Source organism: Sciurus vulgaris (genome assembly GCF_902686455.1).
Source record: "Sciurus vulgaris genome assembly, chromosome: 8".
Classification (NCBI taxonomy): Eukaryota; Metazoa; Chordata; class Mammalia; order Rodentia; family Sciuridae; genus Sciurus; species Sciurus vulgaris.
Genome location: NC_136468.1, coordinates 117,039,582 through 117,057,857, shown reverse-complemented (window position 1 = coordinate 117,057,857; position 18,276 = coordinate 117,039,582). Strand labels below are relative to the sequence as shown.

The 18,276-nt window shown below is 46.3% G+C and overlaps 1 protein-coding gene across 1 annotated transcript; it reads left to right on the top strand.

Moving 5' to 3' along the window:
• Window positions 1-3,477: 3,477 nt before the first annotated feature.
• Window positions 3,478-17,867, top strand: PES1 (pescadillo ribosomal biogenesis factor 1). Its single transcript, XM_079152395.1, has 15 exons — window positions 3,478-3,621; window positions 6,227-6,306; window positions 7,199-7,352; window positions 8,494-8,603; window positions 11,228-11,399; window positions 11,482-11,571; window positions 13,869-13,985; window positions 14,070-14,144; window positions 14,394-14,483; window positions 14,651-14,781; window positions 15,121-15,246; window positions 15,366-15,550; window positions 16,001-16,179; window positions 16,270-16,431; window positions 17,444-17,867. Exons 1-15 carry the CDS (start codon window positions 3,598-3,600, stop codon window positions 17,525-17,527), a joined length of 1,779 nt encoding a protein of 592 aa, XP_079008521.1. The 5' UTR covers window positions 3,478-3,597; the 3' UTR covers window positions 17,528-17,867.
• Window positions 17,868-18,276: the final 409 nt, after the last annotated feature.

Below are 18,276 nucleotides of genomic sequence, written 5' to 3'. Positions count from 1 at the left end.
GATGTAATGGCAGTTCCTGAGGTGGTCACCCATTACCTGAGTGTACATGTGTGGGTATCTCTATAACTTTTTCCAGCACAGTGTAAACTCTTACTTGGGAAGAGGTGGCCACATTGGCAAGCCCAGAAGGTTGGAGGGGGTTTTCCTGTATCAGCACCCTCAGAGATAACCACACACTTACCCACATCCCATATTTCAGGGTCCCAGTTTTTCCCTAGCTGGGCCTTGACCTTAATATAACAGACTTGGCTGAGCAGTCAAACATCACTGATCTTGTTCCTCTAATAATTAGAACTTCAACCTTCAGGTCAACTGTGTATGCTCTTCCACTGCAGGAAATAGAGTTCACTTTGTACACAGAGGCCCTCTAGCTTTCACAATTAGCCATAAATTGCTTTTTAATAATCCATGGTCTCTTGTCTCTGCAGGTCATCCATATGAGTTGGCAATAACCAGCCAACTCTTTTGGCTATAGGCATCCTTCACCTGCTTCGCCATATCTTTCAAATACCTCAATTACTGCACCTGCCACAGAATTTCCCTCCACTGGGATTTCTCCCCAGATCACCATTGGTGAAATCTTTAGCAATTGAACTATCACCTTGTGGACAGACTCTGTGCCCCACCTTTCAACTATGCTGGCACCCTCTTTGCTTGCCAAGTAGTGAGTGAACCAGCTCCAGATCAGTAAGCATAAAAATATTTGAATAAATAATTAACAAGCTAGGACTTGACATAGGTAGAATGCTTCACCCAAGGAATCTTGAGTACTTACTAGGTACCAGGTGCTTCATGTGAATTATTCCACTGTTCCCTTGAAACATGGCTACTGTGACTGAAAAACTTTTATTTGAAATTAATCATTTTAAATTTAAAGTCATAAGTGGCTGGTGATGATTATATTGAATGATGCAAGTTTAGAGGCTGCATTCTTTATGATTAAAGCCCCAGTAATAATATTGGCAGTTTCTTTCTATTGTTTCTTTCATTTTCCTTTTCCAGAATGTCTTAAAATCAAAACTACACAATATGTCTATTTTGCAGATTGGCTTCTTTCACTCAATAATATGCTTTTAAGATTCAACCATGTTTTCTCAAGGCCTAATAGCTCATTTTTTAAAAAATCACTGAGTAATATTCTATTGTGTCTTTTCATTCACCTTCTGAAAGACATCTTGGTTGCTTCTAATTGTTGCTATTATGAATAAAGTTGCTAAAAATATGCAAGTGAAATTTTTTATGTGAACATTTATTTAGTATTCAAAACAGTTGGGTAAATATCTAGAAGCATGATTGCTGGAGAGTATAAGTTTATTAACAATTTTGTCAAAAATTTAAAAATATTTAAGAAACTAGTCTGTGAAGTTAGTATTGTCCCCATTTTACAAAGGAGGAAGAAAGGTACATGAGATAAGGTGACGGTGACAGAAGCTTGGTAATTCACAAGGCACTTTGTGGGTAGACAGCTCTAATGAATTTAAGACCTCTTCATGGAACTGAAATCTGCGTGGCATTGTCATGGGACCACAAAACAATCTTTCAAAGACAGAGAGGGATGTAGGGATCGTGTGCCTGCGCCTATCCACCACTCATTAGGCAGTGGAGTGAGAGTTCACCAGTGGACTCTGAAGTCAGACCGCTTGGGAGGAATCTCTTTAGCACTACTTAGCAGCTTGGTGACCTTAGGCAAGGACCTTCACTTCCCTGAGCCTTAGTTTCTTTACTTGTAAAATGTGATGCCTATTTTGAGCCTCAGACCTGACTGTCCAACTGCTCTTCTGGTTACTTCCACTTCTGTCTTTCCGTCACTGCTCAACATTAATGTGAGCAAAAGAGCCTATCTTCTTTCTGCAAATATGACCCTTCCTAAGCAGGATCAGCTATGTGATTTGTAAGGGATAGGGTGGAATGAAAATGCAGGGTCCTTTCTTTAAAAATTTTAAGAATTTCAAAACAGTGACAAAGCACTGGACCAAGTACAATGACCCTGGTGACTGCCCTGGTCACATGTCCAGGACACTGGGCCTATCCCTTGTTCCCTTCATGAGCCAGTCAATGCTGCCTTCTTAGGCCACCTCTTTCCTCTTGACCAAACACTTTATGTTCCAGAAATAATGGACTTCTCAAAGTTCCCTGAATCTACTGAACTTCTTTCTGCTTTTGGCCTGAGTGCTCTGCTCCCTCTTCTTCTCTGCCAGCTAATCTTCTTTTGTCCTCAGATTTTGTTGTTGATGTTGCAGTCCTGGGAATTGACTCCAACACCTCAGGCACACAAGGCAAAGCAATCTACCACCAAGTCCCACACCCCAGAAATCCTCAGAGTCTTTATGAAACATTCTTCTCAGTCTTCTTGCCCCAAACACCACATGCCCCTGGCTTTCCTCACATCTCTCTGGCAAGTTCCTTCAACCTCTTTACCAACTCACCCTCTACACCCAGTTTTCATTTCATGATTCATTGTTTGTGGAATTGCTGGATTTTATTTTATTAATTTTAAAGTAGAAAACAATACTCAAATTGTTCAAAACAAGCATTTACCAGTACTTAATGTGTTTCCAAAGGGTGATTTTTATGACCATGACCTTGGGCCAGGCCACATTCACAAGGGGCCTCAAATTTAAACTTTCAAAGCCTTCTCCAAATGAAGCTTGGAGGCTCCAAGAAAGAAAACATCAAAAACCATTAAAATTGTATTTACTACTAAGACCACAACACCTACAGCTGGTGGTGTAAAAGTTGTTGTAATCAAGTTTGTTGCTGTGAAAAAAAAATTACTTTTTTTGTTTTCCTTGGTTAAAAACTTGTACAACCCACTGAATATAAATCTCAAAGAAATGTTTATGTAATAATCTATTGGGGGACACAATATGGAATTTCCACGTACAAATTAAATGCTCAAATGTGTCAAATACACATTTAAAATATAACACGAATTCTCTAACTCTACTTGGCCTTTCATCATTTTTCAATGCACCGCTAAGGCTCAGAAAATATAAGTGGTTCCTCAGGTCTCTCTACCTCTGAGAGGAAAAAAGGTTAGTTTTCCTCTATTTTATCCTCACAATATCGCATGAACCAAAGAGAAGCCAAAGGAAACACCGTATCCAGCTCAGCGGCACTTACCGCGGCCTGGTCTCTGTAGCACAAGCCAGAATCGGACGATGCCTAGCAACCGTTGCCATGGCAGTCCAACTCCCGTCACGAACTACCAAATAAGCCACTCCTTTGCATCCCAGAAGGCACTGCGCCGTCTCCAGACCTTTCTCCCCCTTCCATCCCAACATGCAACGGGGCTCACATGGGCAAGCGAACATTATCAGGGTGATTATAAAATGCCTGAATTTCAACATTTGTTTAAACGCTCAAACTGTCATAACAAACTGGCGGATAGGAAATATCTCAAAGGAATGCCTTAATGATTTATTTTTGGAGCGCCTATTTGTAAGTCTCGAGGACAAAAGTTTATCCTTTCCTTGGATTTGTACAGGCATCTTATTGGGCAGTCCCAAAAGTCTGTTGGTGTGGGGGTCCTTGGGGCCCTAGCGGGAGGAAGGGAAACTGTCGGATCGGCGCTTGTAGGCCTCTCAACGTGGAGCCATGGGAGGCTTGGAGAAGAAGAAGGTGAGTGAGAGACACGCCAAGGTTCCCAGGGGGTGGGAGACTGGGATCGAGGAGCCTAGACTCGTCTCCTTCTCTGACCTTGCCCCTCGTGGAAGCAGAAAACGGTGGGATCAAGGTGACGGGAAAAGGGGTTCGAGCATGGGCGAAAATCGTCGTAGTAGTTCGGGAAAGAACCGTGAAGTTCTTTTCTGTTGGAAGAATTGTGATAGTTGAGTTATCCAAGCATAACTTCACCTCTAAAGTGATGTAGGCCCCCAAAAGACCCCTACCATAACGCAGTATAAAAGCTTCTCTTTTCCAGCAAGATTTTAACAAAGAATGTCAGCAGGATTTTTGCAGGGAGCTGATTGTGGTTTGAAGCTCCTCTTTCTTGTAAAGGGTAGGTTTGCAGTCAAGCTTGTTGTTGTGCAAAACAAACAAAAAACTTTCTCTTTTCCTTGGTAAAAATTTGTACCACCCACTGAGTATAAATCTGAAAAGAGTTTCCAGTCCTGAAATTAGCCCCTCTCAACCGCTGCAGCTTAAATAAATTTGCTTCCTGCCAATTCCTTGGGTGTCTGACCATAAATTGTTAAATGTGCTGCGAAGGAAGCCAAGGAGGGATATGGGTGAAGACTGCATAAGGATGCTTATTTCAGTTAGTGTTGTCTTAGAAGTTATTTTCAGGGCATAACATTTCAGTTGAAATCTGGAAGATCAGAATACTTTTAGTGGGTTCTTGGGCATGGGAGTGTTCAGCAAGCAAGCAAGCAGGGCAGTGGAAACTAACTTCCAAGAGCTAGACATCACATGTCTGGGATATAGGAAATAAGGGAAAATGGCATCTGGTGGGGTTGGACAAGGGCTGTATCATATAAGACCTATAAGCTACAATGAAGAGCTTGGAATTTATTCCAAGAGAAGCAGAAACCAAGAGTGACATGATAAAGTTTTTCAAGGAGTTGTTCTTGTTGCTATATAGCAAGTCACCTCAGTAACATGAAGAGCTTGGAAAGGAAATTGGGACAAAGAAGATGCAGTTGACTCTGTTGTGTCCTTTGGTTTTAAAGTTTCTTTTGGCAGTTTGATTTTAATCTAACACCCTACTGGGCATCCAATAGGTGCCAGCCATGGGAGCTACAAAGATAGAAGATGGAAAACCTGCCCTTGAGATGCAGATATGTGAACAAATCAGTATGCGTCTTTCAAGCTGGGTTTCAGACATCTTGAGACAAAATGGGACAATGGGCTGTGCTATGTATTGAAGAATGTTTAGCAACATTGCTGAACCACTTCCCACTAAATGCCAGTAGCATCCAACAACCAAAATGTAATGTCTGCAGACATTACATTAAAATCATCCTGTAGAGAACTGATTATCCCCTTAACGTTTTAAAGGATAAGCATGGTGATACAGATGCATGTGGCGTGGGGCAATAGAAAACACTACTAATGAAAATTGAACTTGTCAAAATAATTGACGCTCATCTTTGTATCTCCAGTATCTAGCATGGCCTGACCCCAACAGACAATTAATCTATGAAAGAAAGAATGAATGGTCTGTTTCATGGCTGTAGAGTTATTCACAAACATATCCCTTAGGAGGCTATAGGTTTGGCTTTTTAGAGCTGAACCTGGTTGTTGAGGAAGATCTTGTTTGGGAAGGACCTGTGTGGTTAGCATTGTAGGGTGTTTGCTATAGTGCACTGCTTCTCTGTATCAGGGATACAGAGGTGTGAGTGTGAAGCAGCATCCTAGCACTACAGATATCCAGATAGTTGCACATGATAGCATGCTTCTTGGGGCAGGGAAAGAATAGGCCTTTTGTCTTTATTACCCTCATAGCATCTAGCTTAATACTTGAACATAGTAGAGAACCTGCTATTGTGTTAAATGAATAAGGGAAGGAAGAGGCTGTGTGGCTTAGGGCATGCATTTTCAACCCAGATGATATCCCAAATGGAGCACAACTTGGTTGGGGGGTATCTAAGATATGACAGTGGTTGGTGGTCCCCCTCAAAGGACTGCATTACATAAGCAGATCTATAGTTCTAAGATTTCATGGGGATGTGGGGAAAGAGGGGTGGGTGGTGGTAGAGGGTTATTAATAGTGGGGAAGGGGGAAGGAATTGAGAATGCTGGCTTGGTGGTTAGGTGTGCAGCCTCTGGACTCAGACCTGAGTTTGAATCCCAGCACCAGCTTTGAAAAAGCTGTGTGACTTGGCAGTTTATTTCACTGAGTTGTTTCCTACTCTGTGAAATGTGGGGTTCTAATGACATCCACCTCACAAGTTGTGAGGATGAAATGAAATAATATGTGGAGTCACTAATTGTACTGCCAATATTTAGGACTAGTACTAAGTACTTGGCCCAGCATCTAATTCACAGTAACCTCATAGTTCCCAGCATCATGCTGGGGACATGCTGGATGTGTGTCCTCTACAATTACAAAGACAGTGCAAAAAAACTCATTCAGACAGGTCAGCTTCCTTCCTACAGCAGTCCCCATTCCAGAAGCATCTTGACCACTTATTCAAACTGATAGTTGCCTCTGGAATTGGTCCCAGAGTTTGATGTCAGTCACTGCCATCATTGCTAATTGAGAATTGTTTTTTCCCTCCCCAAGTATGAACGAGGCTCTGCCACCAACTACATCAGCCGAAACAAAGCCAGGAAGAAACTGCAGCTGAGCTTGCCTGACTTCAGGTAGAGTTGGAGAGAAGCGGAGTAGGGGTCCTTGGGGAACCTGAGCAGTAAACTGCACAGTGAAAACTCACCTGCCAAAGCTGTATCTGGAATTCTGTTATTCCTTCTCTTTCTTTAGTGAGCTGTGCTTTGCCAAATGTGGTCTGAGGGGAAGCTGGAGGAGAACTTTGTTTTCAGAATGGGCTCCTGAGTCTTTGCCACTTACTCCCTCCCTTCTGGCAGAAGAGACCTGTGATCCTGCACCTGGGGATTCTCACTCCTTGGAGAGTCGAGTTCAGACTTCTCAACAGCCTGTGGGCCCTGTCATTGGGCTGACCTTGATCTCTGCAGCCTCTTCTGGCCCACTTTTAGTCTTTAACACATGCTCATTTCTTTCTGATCTTATGGTCTTTGTGCAGGCTCTTCTTAAATGTTCATCCCTCTACCTTTTATATGGCTGAAAAGTTGATTTCTTAGCCAGGCCTTTCCTAACTTAGGTGTCTGATAGTTCCTGTCAATATCCTGTTTGCTGCTGGGCATGGTGTACATGCCTATATTACCAGTGACTCTGGAGGCTGAGGCAGGAGGATCACAAGTTTAAAACCAGCCTGGGCAACTTAGTGAAACCCTGCCTCAAAAAAAAAAAAAAAAAAAGTAGCTCAGAAAAAAGAAGCTCAGTGGTGGAGTGCCTTTGAATACAAAAAAAAAGAAGAAGAAGAAAAATCCTATTTGTTTCCTTTGTGGTGCTTGTGACAGTCTGCATTATATATTCAGGAAGTCATGATCATCAGACTCCTGTACTAGGATGTGAGCTTCCTGAGGGAAGGATCCTTGAGCACTGTTGATTTCCAGACCCAGCTGTGGCTAGTGCTTCTCATCTTTATTAACATAATGAATGGTTTCTATTTTCCAGGCGATTATGTATCCTGAAGGGCATTTATCCCCATGAGCCCAAACATAAGAAGAAAGTTAACAAGGGCTCCACAGCAGCCCGAACTTTTTACCTTATCAAAGATATCAAGTTTCTCCTTCATGAACCCATTGTCAACAAGTTCCGGGAATACAAGGTGAGGCCTGGGCTCTAGTGTCTGGATGGGTCCTCATTGTAACTCTGTGACTCATAAACTGTGACTCTGGGAAAATTGCATACTCTCTCTGAGCAAGCCTGTATAAAAGAGGTCATTCTACCTCAAAATGATGTCATAAGAATTCACTGAGATTGCATGTTTAGAAATCATTTGCACAGAACCTTGAAAATTATTAGTGCTTTACCTGTTAACAGTTTTCCCTGATTCTGAAAAAATCAGTTGTTTTGTTTTGTTTTGTTTCTCTAGAGGCCTTTTCAGGGGTTTCTGGTGCTTTTTTTGCCTGAGGAAACAGCCTTGATTCTGGTTCCTTCTGAGATTGCTCCTAGGAGACAAAGGCTTCCATTCCACAGATAGATATTTTTAAATGCTCACATGCCACCAGGAGAGCAGAAACTTCTACCAAATGCAGACAGAATTGAAAGACTCCCTTGTACTGTGAGCAGGGCCTCATTGAAGTATGGGGTGCCATCTAGTGACCCACAGGGGACAGGACAGCAGTTGATAGGTCTGGAGCTACATAAACTCACTGTAAGAAGTGGACCTATATGGGAGATGGTTACCTCAAAAGTGCTGTTTATAATCTCAGATACTGTTTGAGCTTCTAAGGGATGCTAGGGCCTGAACAAACGTCTTCGAGTGAAGACATCTGTTAGTTTGGAAGACTTGGCCCCATGATTGGCCTTGGCTGCCCTTTTCTGGCTGACTCAGTACTACACATGGACCCACGGCTGATTTTATGCCAGTGCAGACAGAAGTTGGGAACAAAGACCAGCTTTTCTGACCTACCTCAAAGGCAGGTCACTTGATCTTTTTAGTTGAAAAATGGGACTGATGTGCCTTGCCTTCTTCCCATGTGAACATAGTGTGTCAACACATTTTTGTGTGGTTATCCTGTGCCTTGTCAAGGGGGTTGCCCTGGTCATTATCATGGTCATTATCCATTATTGTGGAATCTAGTGCTCCATGGAGTTGGCTGTTGTGCAAATCCTGGGCTAAGGGGACTGATTACACAGGCAGATAGCATGGCTAGCTAGGAGGTAGTGAGTCTTTCCACCCTGGGTGTCAAGAGGTACCCAGAAGCCCTTTGCCTCACCATCAGTTGTCCCTTTCTCTCTTCCAGATATTCGTTCGGAGGCTCCGGAAAGCCTATGGGAAGAGTGAGTGGAACACTGTAGAGCGCCTGAAGGACAATAAACCCAGTTACAAACTTGACCACATCATCAAGGAGAGGTGAGTTGGTGTGCCTTAGAACACTGCTGTCTGTCTGTCACTGCTAGGCTCAGTACTATCACTGAGGGTACAGTGAGGGACAAGCTCAAGAACCTGCTCACAGAGCTTGCTTCCTTTTGGAGGAGACGGACCAAAACGCAGATTGACAACTCACTATAATGATTGCAAGTTGCACTGAGTGCCACAAGGGAAGGTATATTTGCTATACCTTTGCCAGGAGGTCTGCCTAAAGTGCGATATTTGAGCCAGCCAGAAGCTTGTTCCAAGTAGAGACAATGGCGAGTGCAAAGTCCCCATTGTGAGAGTGTGCTCTGTACTGCACATAGGGTATGTGGAAAAAAACAGAAGACATAGCAAGACATCTCTGGTCTTATCCATTTCTCGCCCAGACTTCTCATTTCTGAGAAGTTCACTGGCTAAATCAGTGGACTTTTTTAGCTACATCCCCATCCCTTTTTTAACTTTTATTTTGAGACAGAGTCTCACTTCCAAAGTTGGAATGGGATACCTTTGGTTTATAGAGAGGTCAAGGTTACAGCTAAATACCCTATAATATCCAAAATAGCCTCCATAACACAGAACAGTGTGGCCCAAAATGCCAGTAGTGGTAAAATAGATAAACCCTGGACTAATGAATGTCTGTCTTTTCTGATCTGATGGCCCAGGCACACTTAGCTCCAGAGTACATAGGCTTGTCTTCATTTAGGTCAGCTATGGGTTATCACTGGAAGGACCCTGGCCTAGGAACTAGACAGCTTGTGTTCTCACTCCAGCCCTGTGACCCACGAGCCAGTCAGTCAGAGAACTGTTACTACTCTGATCCCATTCTGAGCAAGTCCCCGTTACTAACAGATAGATGATGTTAGTTCCTGTGTCACATATGGCACAGCTGTTAATATGGAGTAGATTTTTAAAAAACACATAAGAGCTAGGCATGGTGGCACACACCTGTAATCCTAGTTACTTAGGAGGCTGAGGCAGGAGGATTACAAGTTTGAGCCAGCTTTAACAACTAAGTGAAACCCTAAGCAACTTAGTGAGACCCTGTCTCAGAATAAACAAAGATCTGGGAATGTGGCTCAGTGGTTGAGCACCCCTGGGTTCAATCCCTGGTACCAAAAAAAAAAGAAGTACCTGAATTTATACATATACCATGTGGCACCCTGTCCCTTTAGCCAAAATCGGAACTTAAGAAAGAAAATCAGGCCCTGAAATGACTGGTGCTCTTTCCACAAAGGACCTTGGTGTTGGGTTCTGCAAGGTAAGAGAGTTAGGAAACTATGAGGCACCAGAGGATCTTGATTGATGTTCCTGCCTCTGCACCAGGAACCCACATAGCTCTTCTACTGTTTCCTATGTGTCCCTCTTCAGCCCTTTACCTCGTCTTGGCCTGGGCTTGAAGATTTGGCACACCTCTCTTGACTTATTGCAATGAGGGTTGCCATATGGGACTGGAATGACCTTGTCAGTGTTTGGTCCCATGTCCTTCGGAGTCATTTATGAAATAGCAAACTCTTCCAAAGGAAGCTTTCTGGAAGGTGGTTTGGGTGCCAGAGCTGTGAGGACTGCTTTGGCTGGGGAGGGAGGCTTTGAAACCCTGCCCAGGGCATTTTAAGGAAGCTATAAGGACCCAGGATTTTTTTCCTTGTTGTTTTTTGTTTGTTTTATGTTAGAATAGATTTTTTTTTTCACATTTTTTTACTGGTGCATTATAGTTGTAGATAATGGAATTTATTGTTACATATACGTGCACATAATATAGCAATATAATTTGGAAGGGCCCAGTTTTAAAGCAATAGTCTAGTCTAGTGATGTCATTTTCCAGATAAAGCTGGGTCTGGAAGAGGCCAACTGACCTGCCCAAGGTTACAGTTCAGTGGGACTTACTTGTGGTTCAGTTATCTTCTCCATTCCCTGCACCACCTTCTCTTAGCTGGGCAGCCATACAGTGAGTGGTAGCTCTCTCCCAAGTTGACTTGTTTTCATCAGTTTCCTCATCTGCCATAGGATTACTGGAAATATATTGGCTGTGGCTTTTCCTAGTCCAGGTCTCCATTCTAGCATTTTATCCACAGTTCACTTGGTTCTAACTGATTTTGCCAACTAGACAGGTCTGGTGATACAAGGAAGGATGACAGCCCATTCTGGTGACCTGTGACCAGGCCTAGACATGAATGCTGCTAGGGGAAACAGCCCCATCTGGCTTCCCAGCCCACTAAGGCAGCTTCCCATTTTTCCATTTTCTATTGTGGACCTCCCAATAGATTTTCTTTGAACTAAAGGTTCCATCTTCAAAAAGAGAGAGCCACTGACTCATTCTACCCTTTTACCACAAGATATGAAAGTGGTCAAGGCTGGGTCTTTGGTGGGTATCTTCAGGTCCCCCACTGGGATTTCCCTGGTCCTCAGAGCTCTGCATCCTGGTTCAGTACTTCTTAGGACTGTTCCTAGGACTGCCAACCAGCTATGGGGAAGCTGGTGTGGCCACATTAGGAGGTGGCAGTGGTAAGGCCTGGCTTGGGGAACATGGCCCTGGGGTAGCTGACACGGTAGAGCAAAGAGGTCAGGGCCCCTTTAGAGTCCAGCTGAATGAACTCATGAGCTCTGCCCTCTTGACCCTACAGGTACCCCACATTCATCGATGCTCTGCGGGACCTGGATGATGCCCTGTGCATGTGCTTCCTCTTTTCTACCTTCCCACGAACAGGCAAGTGCCATGTGCAGATCATTCAACTATGCCGCCGGCTTACCGTAGAATTCCTGCACTATATCATCGCTGCCCGTGCTCTGCGCAAGGTGAGCCCTTAGGTTCCCTTCCTCAGCCCCTCCCTTTGCCACCCTGTGGTCTTTACCATGCTGTCTACTCCCTCTCCCTCAGGTCTTCCTATCCATCAAAGGCATTTACTACCAGGCTGAAGTGTTGGGGCAGCCCATTGTGTGGATCACACCCTATGCCTTCTCCCATGATGTGAGTATGCCTGTGAGGAGGGGCTTTTGCTGGCTCCTCAACCCATGTCCATGTAAGGGTGGAAAGGAAGGTTGTGGGGTCTAGTACATGCTGGGCTTCTAATTGATGACTGCAAATGGGGAATGGGGTGGGATGGGTGAGAAGTGTGCCACACAGCACACCAGCATTCTTCATTGCATGATCCATCTTAGAATTTTCATGTGATATCTACACTCAGACCTGAACATTAATCATAATTAAGAAGAGGAGCTCCCAAGCCTGCCCAGCTCTGGCACCCATCAGCCAGATGACATTAGATATGTTCACTTCTTTGTGTTTCCACTGTCTAAGCCTTCAGTGAAGATTTAAGGGAGAAAAAAGCCTTGAAACTGCTTGGTGCCTGGCTCTTTGGGGTCAGGTGAACAGTGAGCAGCTCTGGGGGAATGTCTGCTGCCTGAACTGTGGTGGAGCCCAGCCCTGCCCTCAGATCTACTGGGGTCCTCATCCCCTCTCTGCTATTGGCAACTGCAAGATCATACCAAGCTGCTTCACTCCTGCCCTTCCTCCCATGCATAATCCTGGGTAGGGGACATGCCAGAGAAGCACTTACCACATGGCACTACCTCTTGCTGATCTTTCTTTAAATCCTGGGAATTGTTGAGAGGGCCCCACTGAGAGAAATCCTGGTTTTACCTTCTGTGGAGATATCATTAACTTCTAATCCTCCAGGTTGGTTGGTCTTGGCTGGTCTTGCCAGATTACTTCTTGTTCTGTGGCCTGCACTTGGCTTATTCAGTAAGCAGGAACTGGTGCCTCCACAGAGAGCAGAAGCAGCAACCTGGCTGAGTGTTGGGCTTCTTGCTGAGTTATGTGCTGTAGCATGAGCCAGGGGTCTGGGCACTTGGGGCTGCTGGAACCTGTCCCAACTGCAGTATGTTGGTGCTTGGTGATGTGGTTGCAGGTTGTGGGTGAGGTGGACTTGACCCTCTGCAGTCCCTGTTCCCACTCCCTTGGACTCTGGCTTGGGCAGCCAGAGCTGTTGGCCCATCCCTCTTCCCCTCTCCATCTATCCTCTCTTCCTCCTTCCTTCCTTCTTCTCTGACCCTCTCTGTCCTTCCCTCTGATGTCCCACCCCCATACTGCTCAGACTGGTCTTTGTATGCCCTCCTGAGTGGTGAATAGGGCCCTGTGGAAGACCAGCCTCCACACAGCTGGCCCTGGGGGAAGGGCATGGGCCACCCATTCCTCCTTCCTTGGCTAGCTTGTTGCCTCTGCTTCCTCTAAACAGAGGATGGGTGGCCAGTACTGGGTTGTTGTAGGGGCCTGATGTGCTCATTCCCTAAGCAGCCAGAGCTGGGTGTACTGCTATGGAACTTAGTTGTGGGGGCAGAGGGTGTCCTGCTGAATGCTGTGCTGTGGAAAATGGAGTTAGTGCCCATATGCCCACCAGGCAGATCCTCCACAGCACAGATCACTGCCTGGCAGCAAGATGGAGGAACAACTTTTTTTTAGAGTTATGACATACCTAGCAGAGTGGGAATATTGTGATCATTACCAATTTTGACCTTGGAAATTCTTCTCTGTTACAGGGGTCAGCAGGGCTGGGTCGGCCTCCCTGGTTTTAGAGGGTAGGACCACTTGAGACTTGAGGTACTTTGGTCCTTGTTTTAGATCAGTTTCTCAAGGGCAAAGATAAGTCCTTTCATGCCTCCTGCTTACTGGGTTGGCAGCTTGTGAGGATGGCTGTGCCTCTGCCTGTCATTTTCTTAGGAGGCCAACCTGGGCCAGCCTATTCTTAGGCCTTCAGGCTATACCTTTGTATGGTGTTTCCAGGGTATACTTGGACCTAGTCCTACTCACCCACTGTCCCCAGCTGGGCTTGGACTTTCCAGGGCACTTTTGTCAGCTAAGGTTTGTCATGCTTTGTCTGGGCTGTGGCCTGTTCTGGCCTTTGAGAGTATTACCCTCCTGGTGTTCATAGTTGACCCTGGAGCAGACTTATGACAGATTGTGGGATGGGTGATAGAAAAGGCTTCACTTCTGTCCAGGCTGGGAAGGTGGTCCTTTCAAGTATAGAAGTCTACACTGAGAATTGAAAGATGAAGGGGAGAGCCAGGGCAAGGGCACGGAAGGGCCAGCCAGTCATGGGAACAACATGGTCCAGTTTCTTTTTCTTAATTCTGGCTTCCCCTTTCCCACATGGTGATCTGGCCAACCCCTGGAATCCTATCTAGAGCTGCATTTGCTCTCAGAGTGCTCCTTGCAGTGGGTGGGGCGTATGTGTGACTGTGCTGCTGATGCTTTCTTGTGTCCCCCAGCACCCAACAGATGTGGACTACAGAGTCATGGCCACCTTCACGGAATTCTACACCACCCTGCTTGGCTTTGTCAACTTCCGCCTCTATCAGTCCCTCAACCTCCACTATCCCCCAAAGGTAGGGCCCTAGCCCTTCTCTCCCCATATTATGGGCAAGGGGTTATGGGTATCCTTTTTTCTCTGATCTTCTACCTGCTCCCAGCTCGAGGGTCAGACCCAAGCAGAGATGAAGGACGGTGAGGGCATCTATGCTTTGGACTCTGAGAGCTCTATGGAGGTAAGAAGGGTTTCAGGGGCATTGACCCTACATCTCCCCAGAATGGTGGCCCCTATCCCCAACATGTCTGGGGCTCTGGCCTGGGGTTGGGGTGGTTTGACTAGGTGGGTGGTCTTGGCCTCCCCTCAGAGCCAGGATGCACAGGTGGTCCAGAGCTGTTGTAGTTCCTCCTTCCCACCCTGGCCACTCATCCGACAAGGTCCCCTACCTTCAAGCAAGCATCCCTGCAGCCCTGCTTCTCTCCTTTAGAAACTAGCAGCCCTCAGTGCCAGCCTGGCCCGAGTGGTGGTGCCTGCTGCAGAGGAGGAGGCTGAGGTGGATGAGTTTCCTGCTGATGGGGTGAGCATGGCACTGCCTTCTAGAATGGTGGTGGGTCAGGGAATGGGGGCCAGCATCTGGAAACTATAGGATCTAGAAGGAAGCTAAGGATGGGGGTTTCTTCCAGTCCCTGCGCTCTAGTGGGGTGGATGGCCCTGGTGATGCAAGGTCTGGCTCCACCTTGGCAGGAGATGGCGGTGCAGGAGGAGGACCGCAGGAAGGAGCTGGAGGCACAGGAAAAGCACAAGAAGCTGTTTGAGGGCCTAAAATTCTTCCTGAATCGTGAGGTGCCCCGAGAGGCTCTGGCCTTCATCATCAGGTAGGAGGGCTCTCAGGTTGGCCCACAGTGCTGGCCCTGCTGCAGTCTGGTCTTGGTTTTGCCCATCAATAACATCAGATGGTGTATATCCACTTTTTACAAATCAGTGCTTGGAGATGGCTCCAAGCATGGCATCAAGCACATAGGAAGCATTCAACCAAGGGCAAAGCTGTCATCACATTATTACCAAGGTCCCTGGTGGGTCAGGACTAGAAGTATCTGGAGTGGGACAGGGCAAGTGCATCCTAGAAGGGTGAATTTGTGGACTAGGTGGCCAGTGGGTCCCAGGGCAAGCAACTCATGCCTGAGGACCCTTTTGGTCTCTCCCTGTGCTTATAGGAGTTTTGGAGGGGATGTGTCCTGGGACAAGTCTTTGTGCATTGGAGCCACCTATGATGTCACAGACTCCTGCATCACCCATCAGATTGTTGACCGACCTGGACAGCAAACCCCTGTCATTGGCAGGTAAGGCCCTGAGGCCCTGTTGTACATTTTAGGAAAGTTCTATCTCAAAGGCTCTTGGGATGCATTGGGGCCTCAGGTTGCTCCCTTATGACCTATCTTTGCTGGCCACTCTGTACTAGGTACTACGTGCAGCCACAGTGGGTATTTGACTGTGTGAATGCCCGGCTTCTCCTCCCTGTGGCAGAATACTTCCCTGGGGTGCAGCTGCCCCCACACCTTTCACCCTTTGTGTCTGAGAAGGAAGGAGATTACATCCCACCTGAGAAGCTGAAGCTGCTGGCTTTGCAGCGGGGAGAGGACCCAAGTGAGTGCTGGATGGCAGGGTGGGTAGACTCCTTTGGATGGTCTGGGCCTCTGGGCATGAGCTGTCCATTTTTCCCTTTCCTGTAGAGTTTGCAAGCAAGGAACAGGGTAGAACAGAGTGGAAAGTCCTTTGAACCTATCTTTGGAGGAAGGCATAGGAGAAGGGGACATTTGTATCTTACAGTCAAGTGTTATTTGATGTACAGAGGAACTGAGCAGAAAGATCTGGGGTTGTCATCAGTGTTCACATAGAAGGTGGTGGAGTTGAGGACTGGGAGTTGGAGTATCCTTTGAGGGCAGCTGAGGCTGTGGAGAGGTGTCGGGGGGGCTACAGCAAGGACAGCCTTGAACTGCCTTTGGAATATCTGCAGATGGTGGGGTCAGAGGGTGGTGCTTGGCGCCTGTCCTCACCCTGCAAGAGAAAGAGCAGATTCCCACCAGCTGTTTGTAGGAAACTTGAAAGCGTCCGAAGAGGAAGAAGAGGAGGAGGAAGAAGAGGAGGAAGACGATGAAGGTGACGGCAATGAAGGGGGAGAAAATGAAGAGGAGGAGGAAGATGTGGAAGCTGCTTCAGAAAAGGAGGAAGAGGCCCACCTGGCAGCCCTGGAGGAAAAGAGGATGGAGGCAAAGGTATGGCAGTGCTAGACTGGGGCATCGCCTGGGAAGCAGCCCCACTTGCCAGAGAACCTATACCCATGAGCACCCTCTCTATGTCCTCAGAAGCCCAAGGTGATGGCAGGCACTGTGAAACTGGAAGACAAGCAACGACTGGCCCAGGAGGAGGAGAGTGAAGCCAAGCGTCTGGCTATTATGATGATGAAGAAGCGGGAGAAGTACCTTTACCAAAAGATCATGTTTGGCAAGAGGCGAAAAATCCGAGAGGTAAGTTCCTGTTGAGACTTAGGTATAACCACCAGAAATGGCCGTGAGGTGAACTCAGAGGCTGGTGGGCTGTCCTCTGGGAACAACACTCTGGGTCATTCTTAACCTTTTCCTGAAAGTGTGACTCAGGGATTTCATCCCCTTCTTGTTCCCAGGATTCCCTGTTTCATCCCCTTCTTGTTCCCAGGATTCCCTGTTTCTGAATCCCTGTGTGGGAACAGAGCTATTCCAGCAGACTTGGGAGGTTTTTGTTAAGCTTCTCTATTTTGTTCACAAAGCCATGTATGCTCATTTAAAAATAAATAAATAAATAAAATTGTGCAGCCATAACTTAGTAATAGATCACCCCTGCCTTAGGGGTGATCCATAAGAAAAGCCCGCCAGGTTTCTCTTGTACACATGACATTTGGGGAGCAGCATGCTATATTTATAGATTGTTTTGGAGTTTGATTTTTTTTTTTTTTTTAATTTAATCATAACATGGACTTCATGACATTGTGCAACACAAAACCTGTCCCCTATTGATGGGATTTTATTGTTTTCTATTTTCAGTCATTCTCAATAAACATCCCTGAGAGGTTGCTTCCCTTCTTAGAGTGTTTCTGCAGTCTAAATTCTTAATAGCATAATTGCTATAGTTGTGAAATACCCATTGTCTAGTGGCCTATGGGAAGACTCTTTCCATTGCACTCTCCCTGCCATCTCTTGGTTAAAGTTTGAAAGGTGTCAGACTTGGCTTTCCAGAGGATCTGAGGGTTCTGAGAGCCCAGAGGTTTCTAACTGGAGATTTGTGGGCCCATGAAACAATAGAGTTGTAAAGGCAAGGGGTAAGGTCTGTTTTCTTACCCTCAAGTAAATCAGATATTTTCCCATGATTATTTTCTTATCAGCTTTTTGAGAAGCTTTGCTTTTAAGGAGTAGCCCCATATAGGAGGAAGGAGATTCCTTTCCCATGTCTTCCCTCACCCCCAAGTTCCCAACCCCAGTCTGATGTCTCCCTTTCTCTTCACAGGCTAATAAACTGGCAGAGAAGCGGAAAGCCCATGATGAGGCTGTAAGGTCTGAGAAGAAGGCCAAGAAGGCTAGGCCTGTGTGAGTGCCAGTGGAGGCCGGCTTCTGGCAGCTGGACATGACAGAACTGGCCAAGGGACCTGTTGTCATTCTCTTCCTTCTCCCTATCAGCCCTGGTGTCTTCTCAGTCTCTGACTGGGTTTATGGGCAGCCCTGGCCTTCCTTGGATGAAGCTTTCTGCTGATGGCTGGGCAGAGAAGAGATGCTAGAACCTCATTGGACCTTCACTTGCTGCCTCTGTTTCTGTTTACCTTGCCAGCCCACACCATATATCTGGACCTGTGCCTCTCAGGGTGCTGTGATAGGGTGAAGGATGTGAGAACTTTTGTTATTTTGTTATTAAACAGCTGAACTTTGGCAGTCAATTGGTTCTGTATTCAGGATCCTTCCTGGGATTGGAGAAGGGCCACCTGGCACTCTGTACTGTAAGCTGGGCCAGCCCTGGATGTTGACTAAGTTGGATTCAGGCACACTCAGAACTCTCTGGATGTCCTTGGACCCCTCCATTTCCGGAGATTCCAAAAGGGAGCCACAGTGTTTTTGGGCTTGGTTCACATTCCAGCCCAGGTACTTTGCCTCTGTGAACCTGCTTCTGTTAGGGGTGGAAGTTCTGGAGCATTCCTGTGTTATAGGGTCAATGGTAACGTGTCATTTGTCTGGTAAGTGCTTGGTGAACACCAACTGTGAGGGCAGGTATACTCCTAGCTTTCCATTGTGGGTTGGTGGACAGAGTGGCCTCAGTGTGGCCACTTAAGGTAGCCCAACCTGTGGCCC